General features: G+C 43.8%; 1 protein-coding gene across 5 annotated transcripts in view; it reads left to right on the top strand.

The window, feature by feature from the left end:
• The first annotated feature begins 505 nt into the window (after nt 1-505).
• meis2a (Meis homeobox 2a) overlaps nt 506-17,257 on the top strand; it is a 76,995-nt gene continuing 60,243 nt past the window's right edge. For all 5 annotated transcript variants that reach the window (XM_079174556.1, XM_079174557.1, XM_079174555.1 and 2 more), the window contains exons 1-7: nt 506-1,057; nt 1,541-1,767; nt 3,306-3,447; nt 3,725-3,775; nt 4,184-4,234; nt 4,747-4,896; nt 13,112-13,226. In XM_079174556.1, the coding sequence (XP_079030682.1) occupies nt 1,046-1,057; nt 1,541-1,767; nt 3,306-3,447; nt 3,725-3,775; nt 4,184-4,234; nt 4,747-4,896; nt 13,112-13,226 (748 nt within the window). In that variant the 5' untranslated portion in view covers nt 506-1,045. The remainder of the gene's footprint in view (nt 1,058-1,540; nt 1,768-3,305; nt 3,448-3,724; nt 3,776-4,183; nt 4,235-4,746; nt 4,897-13,111; nt 13,227-17,257) is intronic.

Genomic DNA, 17,257 nt, shown 5'->3' with positions numbered 1-17,257 from the left:
CATTTTATCGTGCGTAAAAGGTTGCATGCATCCCGCGTAAATCTGCTTTAAACTCAACTTATTTCACTCTAAATCATGATTCATGTGGTTGAATTCAGTCTGTGTTGTGTTTGATTGAACTCAGAGGATCTGCAGCCAAAGTGTCCGCGCTGGGAAACCTTCATTCAGCCTTCTCTGCTTTTTTTTTTTTTTTTCTTCTTCTTTAGGACTCTTCACGGCGAAAAAAAAGGAATTGGGTGGGAGTTGGAGCTGTGTTGGTTTGGCTTTTACCCCCAGTGTGGAGTTGAAGCCGTCCCTGTGCCTCGCATATACTCTGCATATCACAAGATTTGGTCTCTCCTCTCTCTTTTCTGGAGCTGCTGTAGGACTGGCTATGGCCACCGCTACTTCCGGGATCCGTCATTTCATTCGCCCACCGCTCAGCGCTGCGAACTGACTCTGTTTCTATAAGCAAGCTAGCAGCCAACCTGCCAACACTCGCTGACACTCACTCATCTCAGTCTCGCCAGATAGACGAAATACCTACGGGGGAAAGAAAGGAGAGATCTGAATCGCAATCTCTTAATTTCTACTGCTTTTTTCCCTTCTTTTTTTTTTTTTTTACAGTGATAATAAAACAAGATAGCGATCTGGAGGCATTAAAGGAGACGCGGACTTGCGGGATGAAAACGGACTAAAAAGATTCGTCCTTCTCTTGAACATCATCACCAACCGTCATTCATTCATTACCTTGACAACCTCTGGCTTTGATTGACAGCTGGAGTGGCAAAAAGCCATGAGACACGACAGTTTAGTTACATGCAGGTTGTTGATGGGCCGATTGTAACCTTCACTTTGGCGCATTTTTCCTTTTTTTCCGTGGAAAGAGGGAAAACAAGAAAAATTGCAAAACTCCCTGATGCTACGATCTCAACTGAACCACACTGGCGAATAGGAGAAGTCGCAAAGTTGGTTGAAAAAGGAATCTTGCCTCTAAATCACTTTCTAAACGGGACTGGGATATTAAATATACGACAGATTCAGGAGTTTATTGGAGCGCAGCCTGATGGCGCAAAGGGTAGGTTTTAAATCTCCTACACTTACCTGTTCAAATCCACTGTAGGGAGGCAGTCGTATCGATAACCTCTTCTCGGGTGGTGGCAAACTCACAAAGTATTCATATCAAAGCTGCTATATTTGACGTTTTTTTTTTGCAGCGCCCCTGCTCTTCAAGCAAAGTGACAGCCTCTGCTTTTACCGACAGCCTCCACGACAGTCGTGGATCAGTTTCACAGGAGACTCCCAACTAATTCGCTCTTTTCACCCACCAAACTCTCCTTCGAGGAGCACCTAAGTTCTAATGTTTTTGGTAACGACAAACCGTTTATTAGATGTAATATGTGGCACTTTTCTTGCGCTGGCTACGGCGCATTTACAAAGCTTATTAGAGCTCCTTTGCGTATATTCAAACCGAGACGGCATGCTTTTTTTCTGCACTTTTCACATTTGTTTAAAAAGTAACCGGGCAGCCCGCTGACTTTTGCTCTGATTCTATTCCCAGTACGATGAGCTGGCCCACTACGGTGGGATGGACGGAGTCTCGGCGTCGATGTACGGGGACCCGCATGCTCCCCGGCCGCTTCCCCAGGTCCACCACCTGAACCACGGACCGCCGCTGCACGCCAGCCAGCACTACGGAGCCCATGCTCCTCATCCAAACGTTATGCCCGCCAGCATGGGCTCTGCTGTCAACGACGTTTTAAAGAGGGATAAAGATCAAATTTATGGGTAAGGTTTGCATGAACCAAAACATGCGTGCAATATTTATTTTTTTACCCTCCGAAGTTTTCAGCTTTTCTATTAGTGAGTTTTGTTGGAGTTTCTCTCCCACCTCTAAATTCGACCGCAATTTTAGAGCTCCATTGTTGGTCCGAGCAGTTTTGTCCATGTGTAATTATATACGCATTGTAGAAGGCATCATGAAGGCTGCAGTAAGTAAGAGTAAGCCTCGAGCATGAAATACAAGCTATAAAATAATATGGAAGCTCTCTGTTTACAGCCCAAGCCCTGAAGTCACAGACTACATGGAAATATCATTTAAAAAAAACAATTTTTCAACATCACAACAGTTGTTCCACGTTATAAAGTTTGCTTTAATATTACTGCCCTAGTTGTTGATAATTAAAATAGCTTTGACTCATTTGAACCTTGTCATTGCTGCTAGTAGAAAACTTCTCAAATGTTTTCAGATATTGTCTGCAGTAACACACACACACACACACGCACACACACTGCGCGTTACAACGCACCGTGTGTCTTTATAATTATACTTTCATCACATTATTCTCAAATAATGAAAGAAAACGTAATTATATGTTGTTACTGATGAATGCAAAACTTAGAATAAAAAATGTTTCCAGACGTTGCTCACTAAACACACCTACTCAGAAAGTGCTATAATCCACAGTGTATCATTATAATCTGGGGTGTGCAGAGTAAATCCTCTTCATCTCTTTTACTCACGGAATAGTTTACCTTCATGTTTTTATATACTGACACGAATCTAAGTCCCATAAATTAAGGAGCTGAAGGCAGTTTAATGAAGCCAAACGTTTGTTCTAGAAATAGCATTTTATTCTGAAATTATAATTTTGCTTTTAAAATTTATTTTGCTGACTGTTTGTCTCACGATGTTAATGGAACAGTATACTTCTTTTTAGTCACCTCTCCTTCGCTTTTAGAGCCATAGTTGTAATCGCAAAGCCCTCGGTGCTTCAGTACGTCTGTAGGGTAACTCTGCAAAAAATAATATTTCATTTCAAGTTTTTGTGCAGACTGTATAATTTCTCTAAACTCCCATTGACTGCTTTAGAGTGTCAGTCTTGTTTTTTTGTCGAGTTTTGTGGACTTCTCAGCCGTTTCTACTTTGCACTGCAAAAAATGTCAATCTCAACATGGCGATTAATAACACATTGAGTCTAAAATCCTTACATTTCCAAAAACGATGAGTAAAATATCCCAGATGCGTGTTTACCCATGCGTCCAAGTCCAAACAGCTCCTAAAAAGAATGTTGAATCCAGGTTTTATTGTTTTAGTTGCTGACAGTCCTGTTTTAAAACGCCGCAACTCGTTTAGAGAGGAGTGTGTAAAAGCTATGCAGCGGGATGAAAGTCAAATGATCTCATCCAACTGTGTTCTGTTTATAAATGTATATAGAGACATTTTAGAGCCGACAGATACGCAGGTTGGTCGGGACATTTTTTTGCAGTGGGCATTGTGGAGCCGGTGTGCTGCTTGTTCTCAGGCTGTGTTTCCCCTCTTGCAGTCACCCTTTATTCCCACTGCTCGCACTGGTTTTTGAGAAGTGCGAGTTGGCGACGTGTACTCCGAGGGAGCCCGGCGTAGCAGGCGGCGATGTCTGCTCCTCAGACTCCTTCAATGAGGACATTGCAGTCTTTGCCAAACAGGTCAATTTCGAAATATTAAAAATACATATTTTTGGATGTTGTGGCTGCGTCATGGCGCATAGTTTTCTGCCTGATTCTTTTTTTTTTTCTTGCAATAAAAGTTTCCCTTGATATGATTAGCCCATTGAATAGTGTATGTTCGCTGCAGAATTTCCACTTAACACAAACTCATTAATGATAATTTTTGTATTATCAGGTGACATTTCATGATAGACATAGACGCACATTCCGCACATTTCATGCCAAACTAACTTTGACATTTGGTGTATTATTTTAGGTCCGAGCAGAAAAACCTTTATTTTCATCAAATCCAGAGTTGGACAATTTGGTAAGCGAACACTTTGACCTCTCTTGTCTCTCAATAGTTGCCGCTCCGACGCGGTTATACTCTGCCTCGTTTTGGGATGCTCTGGGGTGTCCGCAGCAGCACACACTGAACATATGATTTAAACTTCCGCACAGATGTCACATGAGTTTTGAAGTGAAGCTGTGTGACCACATTTGCCGCTGTCAGTGCTCAGTCTTCCCATCTAAGTGACCCAGCTGACCAGTGTGTGATGACCAGAAATACAGCTTCCTTGTAGAGTTAAAAAAATATTTAGCTCTCGCTGGCTGTGGTGCACTCCATAGTGTTATGACGGGCAGATTATCATTTAATACTGTACACGTGTAAAAAAACATGAATCCTGAAAATGATGTGATATGAACTGTGTTTATTTGGCCCCTTTTCTTCCAGATGATACAAGCCATACAAGTATTACGATTTCACCTCTTGGAATTAGAAAAGGTAAATATAATGTCTTTTTTTATATTTCAGTCTGATCTGTGGCAAACGCATGCTGCCATCTGCACAAACACCCTGCATAAAAGCTACTGATATTCAAAGTGCTTAAATATAAAGCGCATGTGCTGTTAGTTATTAACAGATATTTAAAAAATAAACCGACATATATTTGGGAGAAAGTTTCAGGTTTTTAATTTTCATAAAATATGCAATTTTATTTAGCCAAGTGTTGTGTGACCGTTGATAAACTAGAAGTCTCTTTGGTCACGTTGCACATTGTTATCGATCCGCAGATTTAGTTTCAACTGCTCATTATCCCACCAGCTTACAGCAGGCTGTTTATTTTTCGCCGTTCAACTTGTTGCTCGAGTCTCGGGAGAATAATAAGCTCGGCAACAATTTCACTATTGTTTCCTCGACGCCGATAATGCCCCGTAATTGGAGTTATTCTTGGACTGGCTGAAGCGTTTCCCCCATCCTGAAAAAAAGGTGCTTTTTCTTCCTTTTTTTCCCAGGTGCACGAGCTCTGCGACAATTTTTGCCACCGGTACATCAGTTGTTTGAAAGGAAAAATGCCAATAGACCTAGTTATTGACGAACGGGATGGCAACTCAAAATCAGATCACGAAGAGCTCTCGGGATCGTCGACTAACCTTGCAGATCACGTAAGTAACAGAATTCCATTCATTGTGCTGTTTTTGTCCGTGTCTGCGTGCGTCTCCGCTGCTGATAGAGAACACCCAGCATGTGTCATTTTTAAAAACACAATGCTCATGAATAATCGGCTGCTTTAGAAATACTCTGATTTGTTTGATGTGTGTCATAATGGCATCTTTTGGGCTGCTTAGCCTGTGCTCAGTGTGTGACCCTGCTGTGCCATCAGTAAATAGAGCATGCTCTGTTCTGCAAGGAAAATCTGCCGATCGATGTTCTAAGGTCAAAAGCTAGATGTGATACAATAGACTGAGTTATTGTTTTAGTCTTTTGATTAGGGGCAGTCATGTGTGCATAATGCGTCCGTGCTCGTGGTTTGTGTGTGTGTGTGTGTGTGTGTGTGTGTGTGTGCGCGCTAGTGCATTAGGGGTTGCGTGTGCGCGTGTGCAAATCGCTGCCGTGCATTATAGAGAGTTGGAAAAAAGAAAAAAAAAACGTGAAGCAATTATCTGTTACGCAGGTTTAATGTTAAAGCAGGGTATCAGCGGTAAGCTGTAGCTTTAGGCCAATATTTAAAAAGAAAAGGGCTTTATATTTGGGGCTGTGGGAGCTGGATATGGCCTCTGCGTAAAGCTGTGGATTTTGCTGCAGAGGTGGAGAAAGTGGTAGCCTATTGAAATAGATCTCAGAGCTAAAGGCTTACCATCAAAGTCAAGTTCACAAGGCATCTGATGGTTCGTCTGGAGGCCTTCCATTGCTGTTGATGTTAATGTGTTTAATTGTTTCGTATTGATTGCCGTGCGGTTTGCTCTGCAGCGGCTTTCTCCCCCCCCCCCCCCCCCCCTTTTTATGGCTGGAGGCTCCATAATGCTGAATTCAATTATATGCACCTGAAGTACAGTAGCTTTAAATTTGAAGATCGATTCCCTGGTTTAAATCGTGCATTTTCGGTGTAATAATCACAGCCCCCCCCCCCCCCCCCCCCTCTCTGCAATATGGATTGACTTGACGGTGTGTTATTGAGTTCACATTTGTGAATGATTGCGTCTTGCATGCCTGTGATGAAGCTAATGTTTTGGTGAAAAAAAAAAGAGCGAGCTGTTGCTAGTAAGTGACTAGTTAATATCTGTGCAGCACAAGGCCAAGCCTATTAGGAATTAAAGCAGATTTAAGTGTTATGCAAAGTCAGAGCGCTACATCTGTTGGGTCTGGCTATAGGCCTAATAGCGGTGGATTCCCTCTGAAAGCCCGTCGCGTGTATACATGGCCACGCAGCGCAGCGCAACCGCACAAGGTGAATTAAAACGCGATTAGACCGAAGATGCCGATGTTGGTTTGAGAAACGGTCAAAACGGCAATATTGTGCTCCTCCAACACAAGTGTAGAAATGAGGCATGCTGTTGTTTATATTGTAGAGATTAGATAAACTAGCCTGTTTAGTTTCATGGCAGATGGTTGATACTCAAGCCAATTTCCAATGGTGCCTCCAGTGCTCAGACACCAGCTTTGTCATCAGTCCACTTGTGAGAAATATTTTGATAATTAGAAAATTACATATGCCAATAAAGCAAATCAGGAGCAGTAATAAACAAAGAAGGTTGCATGACAAGCCATTTATCTTGGAGCCATTTGGACTGACCACCTCATTAGGTATTTAACTTTTGAGGGATTTATTTAACTTCTGTGGCACCAGTGAACTTTTTATTACACTGCTGGGCTGAAGTTGACAAAAGCAGAAGAGTTTTTTTTTTTTTCTTCTTCTAGTTTGCTTTTAGAGCTCTGGCTGAGCTTAGAGCGATTTGAATAAGGGCTGAGTACATGTTATGGAAACATATACACTCTCCAGCTAATAGTTATTTTTTCATGAACAAGACGACAGTGCCTTATGTCTTTACACTGTGTGAGAGCATGCATGCAGTCATGAGGCTGCAGTGGAAATATTTGCAAAAAGTCAAACTGTTGCAGTCATCCTGAAAGCCTTTTAGTAAATAGTTAACTTCCTCAGCAGTAATTTCCATATCTAATTGAAAGGGGTCCAGCTCTTTCATGCCTATAATGTGTTTACAATATTGGAAACAATGCACAAAAATGCATTTGGCTGCAAAACTGTGCCGCTGGATGGAAAGCAATGCATGTCCTTCTTGTCTTGATTTATTTATCTTATTTATCCATTTGTATTTGGCTCTATATTTTATTATTCATTTCTGTCCTCGCTTCTCACGGAGGAGGAAAAGGCGGTTTGATAGTTAGATATGCTAATTTATTTAGTTAGAATCTCTCACGTCCATTTTTCTTTGCTTTGATATGCATTTTTAATATATAGCCCCGGGCTACATCTCATTTGGTGAAAGTTGGTTTTTCTGGAGATGATGAGGCTCTTCACTGGGAAGGAGGCAGCATGGTGAGCTTGTTTGTTCGCGTGTAAGTGTGTGTGTGTGTGTGTGTTTACTTCCCTTTTTTTTTTTACCTCTTTCTGTTTCCCTCCTCTCTCCTCGTCATACCTGACAGCAGAGCATAATAAGCACCGATTTATTCACACTTGAATGCAGCATTGTCTTAGAGATGATTGGATTATGGTATAGTGAGAGCGGGATGAGGCCTTGCTGACACTGTTGATTTCCCTTATTCGCTTGCGGTGACTATCTGAACCATGTAGCCCACCCAAGGCTTCCTAACTCATCGCCCCTCCTCAGATCAACCCATCCCAATTAAAAGAAAGAGGAAAAAAAAAAAAAAAAGATATTGTATTACACATGAAGGGTGAGGGGGAAGAAAAAAAAATCCAGAGCAGTGTATATTTGTAAACGGTTGATACAGTGTGTGTGCGCTTGTCAATGGTTCGCTCTCTTGTCTTTTAATTAATGAATAACATTTCTGTCTCTTCTGTGCTACATCCAATTAGGGAGGCAAATAGAATTAACAGTGTCTGAATATTATCTGTTCTAATGAATTAGCCTTTGTGTCTTCTCGTGCTATTGTGCCCCTTCTCAAGTAAAGCTTACATTTTAGCAGAAGGCTTTTCATTTCCTCCATGCATATGCATTACGCTCCTGCAACTGTCTTTGATTTTCTGCATAGTTTCAGATTTGTTAAAGAGAAACCGTGTAGGGTTCGCAGGTCTCATGCGCTTTGTTTTGGTGAGCTTTCCTCGGGGAGTGATGGTAGTTCCCATAGAGGTTATGGTGTAGCTTATCTTCACCCTGCATGGCTGGAAAGGGGGGAAAAAAAAGAAAAAAAAGCTTTCTCTGTTTACATTTGATTTTCTGGTCCAGGCTCTGAGCGCTGTACACCATTGGTCAGACATGGTGATGTCACAGATTTGGTCAAGTAATAGCGATAATTCATCTTGTGCCCATGCAGTGATTTACAGTGTATATCAGCGGAGACGGGTGCTCGGTACTGTCCTGTTTCTGTAGTGTCTCTGTAGTGCACGGTGCAGCGCGTACACACAGCCTCTCCGCCTGTGGACAGAGAGCCCTCGGGCCGAGCGGACCTGCTGAACCGTGGAATTTCTCAGTTTTGGAGGTGTTCTAATTCAACTAGCTTTGTTCTCCTCGGGGACCGACCGCGTTTGGATCTCTCTCTCCCTCCCCTTCTCGTGAAAACAGTGCAGCGTTGACTTGGACCGCTCTGTCTGTTCCGCACAATTGTTTTGTGATGGTGGGATGTCTGGCCTTAACATTTCCTATTTGATTAGTGCTCAGAGGCAGGGCCCTGTTGGCAGGCATATCTAATCATCGCTACCGCGGCTGGAGAGAGAGGCAAGGCTCACTTGTTGCATCTCCCTTCCTTTAACTGCATGCGTGCTGTAAATGACTGCAATAAAGAAAACTGCTGCTGCCTTATTTTCGGGATCATTTTCGGATACAGAGGCCTGGGTGTTGACTTGTATTGAAATGCAACACACAGTTAATGTACACACAGTAATTCATAGTTCGGCCATGGATTCTACATTTACAAAGATAATAATTAACAAAGATAATACTATTCAGGTCAACAAAACAAACCGAGAATTATTGGCATCATAATATTAGCTGTTGTGGCAGAACAGCGTTATTGGATTGCATTAGATTCTACAGGTGTACGTAGTAAAGTGGCCACTGAGTGTGTATTTACATGCTCATATTTTAGGGTTATTTGTTACAAGGAATATTGTCATTTTGATGTGTGTTCATGTGCTGTTCACTACAGTGGAAAAGGTTGTTTTTGCCTTCGAGAAAGTGTTGCTGCATAAATACAATCACTCAATCCCAGGTGTCTGTTAAAACATGTTCCTGTGAATTATTAGCTGCTATATTTAGGACTTTTTATATTCTTGATAATTGAGGGTGTTGTAAATACTCAGCCTCGTTAGAAAAGTGTAGGTGCACCTCTTTTGAACAACTGTGTATAATTACGTGCTCAACCCAACAGAAATGTGTGTTTATGCTGTGTAGCAAGATGTGTCTTGAAATGTCAGCTGGCTTTGGGATTTACGGCCCTGTGTGTTTCCGGTGTGTCAGCGATTCTGTACATATTCAGCACAGGATTCCTGTAGCTGCCCTTTGCAAGTGTCATTGCAACACGCGTACACAAACACACGCCAGGCGAGGCGTTCACCTCGCGCTGCTACAACACCAACAGATTTCTTCCCTTTCCTGCGGGTTCCAGGGGAATTTGAGGAAAATTCAATGATTCTGCTAAATCAATTTTATTTGAAATTCCTAGGGATGTAGGCAGAGTGCCGGGCGGGAAGTGAGATTGCGGCAGGCAGGTGTTTGTAAATGAGAAACAGGGGACGGGAGCAGAGGAGGCGGCAGCATTCTCCCGCTCTCCTGTGGCCTGGCTCCACTACAAGCCTTCCTCCCCATATTGTCTCCTGCTTTTATATTAATTACAACTTGTATTATCAGCTGCCAGTTGCTAACCCCAGCAAATAGAAAAGGCTGTCCCTAGAGACCACGCTTCTTTTGTATCTTCCTCTCTATCTACTCTCATTGTGTGTGTGTGTGTGCGTTCCCGCCTGCACATGTATGTGCGTTTGCTTGCTGGCGTCCTCCTCCTCCTCCTGGTAACACTGCTCTTTAACACAATTAGTGAAGAGCATGGAGTGAACCATGTTTGACTCCTAATTATGCCCAGCTTCAGGGAATAGTCACATGGGCTAGAGGCCTTCTTCTCTCTTTTGCTTCTTCCTCTATTTTCTTTTCAGAGGACTTCTTGTGTAGGTTGAAGGAGACTGTTTGGGTTGACATGATTTTTATTTTTTTTCCAACTTGTTTGAACTTTATCAGACCCACGAGGGTTGTGACAAAATGGTTGTGTGTGTTTGTGTTGCGCGGTGCGGTGTCTGTTGATGCACCCTCCTCAGCTCGGAGAGGCCCACTAAATTATTCATGGGGAGGAAAGGCTGTTGCTTTTGTCGCCTTGTTGTGCGTGGAAAGTTAACGCTTTTGTTGTGATATTTGTTGTCTTGTTTTGCAGATAGGGTTATGAATGAGAGGTGGCTTACAGGTATTAAAAGAGGAGAGGGTGCTTCATTAAAGATATCTACTGCGTATACGCACTAGGCGTAGTATCCACTGTATTATTATTAGGTCATACAAAGTGCTGAGGTCTGCTTTTTGCCCAATAAGAAAGAAACTAACAAAGCATTATCTCCATCCCTGAATACAGGCCTATTAAACCCACAGGGTAGCAAATCACAGCAAAAATATCATTCCCTTTTACACCATTAGCTGAGGTGTCTTTGAATTTAATTTAGTGCTAGCGCCATTAAAAATGACATATTACTCTGCAATGATAGCTAAATTAAGTCCTATCGATTCGGCTGTTGCATTAAAACCGTGCTGTGGCAATAGCTGGCAAGTGTTTGAGAGAGAGAGAGAGAGAGAACGAGAGAGCGAGAGTGTGTGAGAGCAGCGAGCACAGTTTTTCCAGGTCTGTCTCGTATCTCGCTGGCAGCGTGTCTCATTGTGAGGAAGTAGAACCCAGTCATTTTCTTCTCTTGGAACAACAACAGCCCGTTCGGAGAGCACCGAGCCCAGTATACCTAAATACATGATGCACTCTGGGAGTCTGGGACTTTTCACCTCTTTCCCAGACAAAACTAGACAGGGGCTTGATGGGCTATTCCCACATTAGTGATTTTACTCAGCATATGCTGTGTTGAGAATAAAAGACAACAGCCCTCGTTCCCATGAAGTACGCCATGTGTTGATCAGTGGCCCGTAGAGTGAACACATGACAATCATCCGTCCCTCTCAGAGCGGGGACACTTTTTCTTCGCTCAGTCTGGAGGTCCTAAACCCAGGCATGGGCTATTGTTCGCCCTTTCTTCGTAACCCTCTTCTGAGCAAATCTCCAAGCTCTTTATCTGATTGCCATCCGGTGAACAGCTGACGCTGAGAGCGCCTCGAGTGGAGCGGAGGGTCTGAAGGGCCTTGTGTGTTTCTGTCTGCTGTTTTCAGCTCCGAGCTGTTTGAGAAAACAGCCCTCCTTCCCCCCAAAAAAAACTTAGCAGATAAAAGGGCCTTGCTCACAGGCGTAGCAGAAACCTTGCCTCCGCAGCAGAACAAGCAGCGGCACATCAGGACCGCACACCCAAGGGAGCTCGGCAGCCGCTTGTCTTGTATCCTCCGTTTCCCTGCAAACCTCCGCTAGTCTCCAGGCGCTATTCTGTCTGTCCTCCACCAGTACAGCTCACTCTGACTGGGGCACCAAAGCAGGCGGGCAGGCTCTTCTCTGACGGGAGCTGAGGGAAAAGAAGTTCATCAGGAACTGAAGTTAGACAAAATGGTAAAAAAACGGTCTCTTTCTTGGAATATTTGGTGGCGTGTACATTTTTCCCCTCTGCTTTTGTATGTATGTATATGTGTTTATGTGTGTTTGAGGGAGAGAAAAAAAAACACAGCGGGAACTGAGAAGTGGGTTGAGGTTTGTGGCAAGCCTTGGTGCAGGCCTGTGTTTGTTTGCCTTGGGCTCTGCTCAAGGGGCGCTTCTCTCGGGGCCCCAGACAACGTTGGGCTTACGTTCGCCAACATTTTGTCATCATGTTCAGGTGACAGATTAAATTGGGAAAGACTAGCTGGGGTTATTTTTGCTGCATCTACTCCGTGCGAGAGACTGTCTGGAGTGTGTATTGGATTGAGCCCGTGCGCTCGGGCGGGTGTAGTAAATGACGTGATCAGTCTGTCCCTCTATTGCCTGAATGGCAGAGGAAATTCCACCTCCAGCCTGCCTTCATGTGGCACTGATAAAGCCTTTCCTGTACAGTAGAAAATCCCGTTTCCCTGTGTGCACCGACAGGGCAGTGGGAATGACCAGGAAAGAGAGGAGGAGAAGGAGAGAAAATGAGTTGTGGATGGAGGGAAGGAACAAAGAAAAGACGCCTTAAAAGCTATGAATTTGTTTATGGACATTTCTTTGAAGCTAGCCAGCAGAGATTTAACACTTTTTTTTTTGCAGCATGTGTTTGTATATATAAAAGTGAGTGAGTGTGCATGTGTGTTTATACGTCTTGCTCTATTATGTCATTAGCATGTGTTCGTAAGTGTAGCCCTGCGAGCCTCGTGCGTGTACCTCGGTGTGGGCATGTGCACATTTTTGGCAGATTAGCAAGAGAATCACTGTCATATCTTATTTTCATTTCTGACAGTGGTAATGATTAATGGTGGCTGTGGTGTGTTTGGACTTTTTACCTCTATATTTCTCACTTGACGCGGAAGTCTCAATTGGTTATGGTATAAACGAACTCCACTGGGCTCTGCCATGTGTGTTTGGACAATTACTCACAAGTGCTCCACTTGCATCGTTCAAAATCAAATGCCACATTAACAGAGCTTCGTTTTGCTCTCATGCATTAATGAAACACTTTGATAACAGTGTTATGACTTATTGCCAGCTGCTTTAGTGCTTTAGTTTCTTTCTATTCATCTGTGATTTTAGTGGCATCCTTGATTGTCTGCTAGCAGGGAAATAGGCAACGGGGCTCTTTGCCTCACCCGGAGAATGTAAGCAGGCCAAGGACCTTCACAGTGCCTGTAGACTCTTATAGATGTCACTCACTTTTCCAGCATACTCATATGGTCTCTCTCTCTCTCTCTCTCTCTCTCCCTCTCTCTCCCTCCCTCCTCCCCTCTTCCTGCTCTCTCTGCTCCTGGTTTGCGGTTTGGACCCGGGAATGTGGATGGATGCACGGATGGATGGATGGATCCCACGCTCCCTTTCTCTCTTTTCAAACCTCAGAACCCAGCTTCCTGGAGAGACCATGATGACGCCACCTCCACACACTCAGCCGGCACACCGGGGCCCTCCAGCGGGGGACACGCTTCACAGAGCGGTGACAACAGCAGCGAACAAGGTGAGCCAGCACAGAAATGGACATGCACATGCACACTCTCACACACACACACACGCGCACACACACATTTATACATGCATAGACTTGTGCACTAACACATAAACAGACATAGATACGTGCACAGATCCATGCGGTTCATATTAATCATCATGCATGGATAGAGGTGCCAACACTTCACTTTAACCCTGTCTAGTGTGAGATCTATAGTGAATAGATGGCACATTTCTCTATACACATATGTCCCAGTCCCTCCTTTTGCACATTGGATTATCCCGCTTTTTGACTGGCGTCCATGTAAACACATAGTCACACCTAAAAATGAACACGCTTATCCACTGTTACACTCACGCGCAAGTGCGAGCAGCAGCCACTGTAATACACCAACCTGGTAAAGGGCTTTCCAAAATGTTGCTATTTAGAGAGCTGAACAAAAGCTGGTGATTAATACGATATTTCTGCCAGTTCTTGCTTGCATTTAAATCATATTAACTTTGCTCACACAACAGCCCCTGATTATGTGTCAGTGAGCCTTCTGTTATCTAGTACACGACCTGCCAAACAGTAATAATGCATTTCAAAACTAATGTATTTGAAATTATTACAGATAGCTTGTGCAAGTCACAGCTATCTGCCTTGTGTTTTTGTCACGGTCTACATCAAATTTGACATGTAAATTATCCAAAGCATATGCGGTTAGTTGCATTTAGAGGTGAGGATGAGCATCAGTACATTTTGAGGTTGATAAAATGCAACTGCTGCCTGAACTACGAGAACAGATGATGAGCTCTTGGCCTTTCCTTTTTTTTTGCCTTCTCCCTGTTTTGAATGCACCAAGATCTCCTTTCACTGGCGGCAGAGAGTGTGTGTGTGTGTGTGTTATTGTGGGTCTCTTTCTTTATCCGTGTGTGCCCTCTGGCAGTGTCCACGGTTTTGCATGAAATTTCATCACACCCTCTACACACACAAACATGCTCAAACACTCCGATGCACACTTACAACAGCTCGCTCACACATTGAAGCCGCTTGCCGCGTCTCGTTCAGGGCTATTGTTTTGTCGATTAACGATCAAATGTATCGATGGGATTTGTGTCTGTGGTGGAGCCGTTTAAATCATTTTCTCCTCTTCAGACAGAAACAGCAGTTGGACCATTACTGACCACAGACCTGCAGCAGACCTCTGTGGCTGGCTGTGTCAGGACTAGTTGGATCACAGGCTAGTTGATGATAGCTAGGCCGTGGCTAAGCAACAGGATGTGCCTGTTTGACAGTATTAGCATAATGAAGAAATAATACAAAAATGTGACACTTAATTAATCCTGATAATGATAATTCCCCATTTTGCTCGCCCCCTCCATGGCGAGAAGAGCAAAAATGAACAGTTACAGAGAGAGAAGAAGGAAGAAAGAGAGAAATTGCAGCAAATCAGGTGTTGGATTTTCTGATATGGAAATAATAGTATTACCCAAAAACACTGTATGATTGCAGGTCAGACAACAGAGAACAGTTTTTGCACTCATCTTTGCAATTGGAAGTAGCATGGGAGATGAAGACTGCAGGAACAACAGAGGGAGGAGGTGGAGGGGGGGGGGGGGGGGGGTGAGAGAAAGAAATGCACTGCCTATTGATTATCTTACACACATAAGTACAAGTGACCTGTAATCCACAGAGCACTTATCGACTCCTCTCCCCACCGTATCCAGTAACAGCGGATCAATACGGGCCAAAGACAGTTACGGTACAGCACCGCACACGGGGCCAAGATAGGCCTGCACTAGATCAGAGCCACAGCCTGACCTCCACTGAAGAGTGCTAAATGCTAGATCTTTCATAGAAAAAACAAAGTAAGCAGTATGTAATAGATGCAGAGATTTACAAGAAAGCTGAAGCAAGAAACCCTGAAGTTAAGGGGTGAAAGAGTAGGGAATTTATAAAAAAGTATGCAGAGCGAGAAAAAGGGAGAAAGAGAAGAAAAAAGCGAGCGAGAGAAAGAGAGGGCAGCTGATTTAATGGTCTAATGAGGCCGTCCTCCAGCCAGTTGTTTTGTGTGAGGCATGCTCTGACCTTTCGCTCCGCTCGGGAGCCCCGCCGCCTCATTTTTCACATTCTTGCAATTACGTTAACGCTTGAAGCGCTCGCTGACTCCCGACTCTGGCCCTTCCATTCTGACACAGCCTTCCCCACACAACCTCTTCCACCTTTTCCCCTCCTCTCGTCCACGCCACTCCACTCCACTCCACGCATGAACTCGCCTCCTATCTCAATACATTTCCACATAAAATTTGTAGTCCACACTCTCATGTCCACAGAGAAAATGTGAAATGTGTGCTTCACTTCAGTAATGGGGTCTTTAACGGCTTGGCCCCTGTTAAAAGGGGTGACGATGTGGATCAGTTGAGGAAGACAGAATAAGATGGGAGCCAGTGAGATATAGGAGGAAGGGCGGGGGGGAGAAAGAGTGCGTGAGACCCACACTACTTTTTTGCTTCAGCTGCCAAGAAAAACAACAACTTTCTTCCGCCATCTTCCCTCTTGAAAGGTGTGTTGTATCTGTGCCTGTGGCGTGGAAAATATGTCAGCGTCCTTGTGTGGAAAATGTGACTCTGTTCCATTTCTTCCAAAAATGGTCACGCGTGTCTCCCAGTGACAAAGTGTTTGGAAAGTAAAACGTTTTGAAGAGTAGAAAGTTGTAACTTGTTTCGTCCTTTCCCTTTGGCTGATGTTAGGGGATGTACATGAAAAAACAAAGATCAGCATCAGTCACATACCTTTTTTTAGTGCGGTATAATCTCTGCATACAGGACTCAGGATGGTTGCAGAGTTAACTTCCACAAATCTCCGTCTTGTATCTCAGCATTGAGCATTGCTCTGAACCTGTGCCAAAAAACAATTTAACAAGTGCGCAAATATGTATCGCCCCTCTTGTGGAATAATTTATTGTCAAGCCGTAAACCAAGGTGAAGCATGCTCATAGCTGTGAGTAAAGATTGCCAGTTAAGGTTCTGACACATATGAAAAAGGTTTCAGTACAATACTCAGATCTGTAACCTCTCCCCACCCCTGCTCTTAACAGACCTTTTTTTTTCTCCCTTTTTCTCAGAATTTCCCTCCAAAAAAAGAAAATATGAATGATCACCCTCAGGGCAAATTCTGCACTCTCACTTACTCACTCTTAGAGACTGACTCCCTATGTTCTAGCTAGATAAACAAATATCCGCGGTTTTTGGGAGAAGGTTAAGAAGGCAACACACAATAACTTCATTGGCTCTGCTTGCACATCATTTTGATTAACAGTCCTTTGGAACTCCTCCAAGCTTATCTAGAAACATCAAGAGACATCAGTTGCAGGGAGCTAAACTTGATGAATGTGCGTGCCTTAATATAGCATTAGTTTCCAAGCAGGTGTCTGTAATATGTTATAACACCCAAAATGTGATGGAGCAGCTGATGAAATACAAACACAGTAGAGTCAAATGCCCTAGGTCATGAACTATGTATCCAAAACACCGATTCAGTACAGTAGGTAATGTTTTTCCCCTCTTGCTGAATGTCTATGCGTGTATCTGAGTGTGTGAGTGTGTGTGTGTGTGTGTGTGTGTGTGTGTGTGCATGCCTCAGCTCCAGTCCACACTTGCAATTATTAGCTATGCATGAAGACCAAAATCCACGTTGACATCTTGAGTGGTGAGCAAAGGGGCTTTCTGTACCATTCTACTGTGGATGGAGAAGGCTCAACAGAAGAGAGGAGAAAGCATTTTGTACATTTTCTCAGCAATTTAACAATCCCCACGCTCTGTGGATAGACAGACTCCCCAGAGAGATGGAGAGAGGCAGAGATGGAGAGAGGAAGGGAGGAAGAGAGGGAGAGCTTGAGTGTTCGGCTCCAAGGGAGCATGCTGCGCTTGATGGTATTGTGGTACATTTGTGTGTGTGTGTGGGTGTGTGTACACGTGGGGAGTGTGGTGAGCTCCCTTGGCCCTGGCCAGGGGCCCCACTCAGCAAGGTCTTTGTGGTTGAGCTCACCAGAGGGGGGT

The sequence above is a fragment of the Pholis gunnellus genome (genome assembly GCF_910591455.1).
Source record: "Pholis gunnellus genome assembly, chromosome: 15".
NCBI classification, from domain to species: domain Eukaryota; kingdom Metazoa; phylum Chordata; class Actinopteri; order Perciformes; family Pholidae; genus Pholis; species Pholis gunnellus.
The sequence above is the reverse complement of the archived record's forward strand: the minus strand, read 5'-3'. Positions and strand labels throughout refer to the sequence as shown.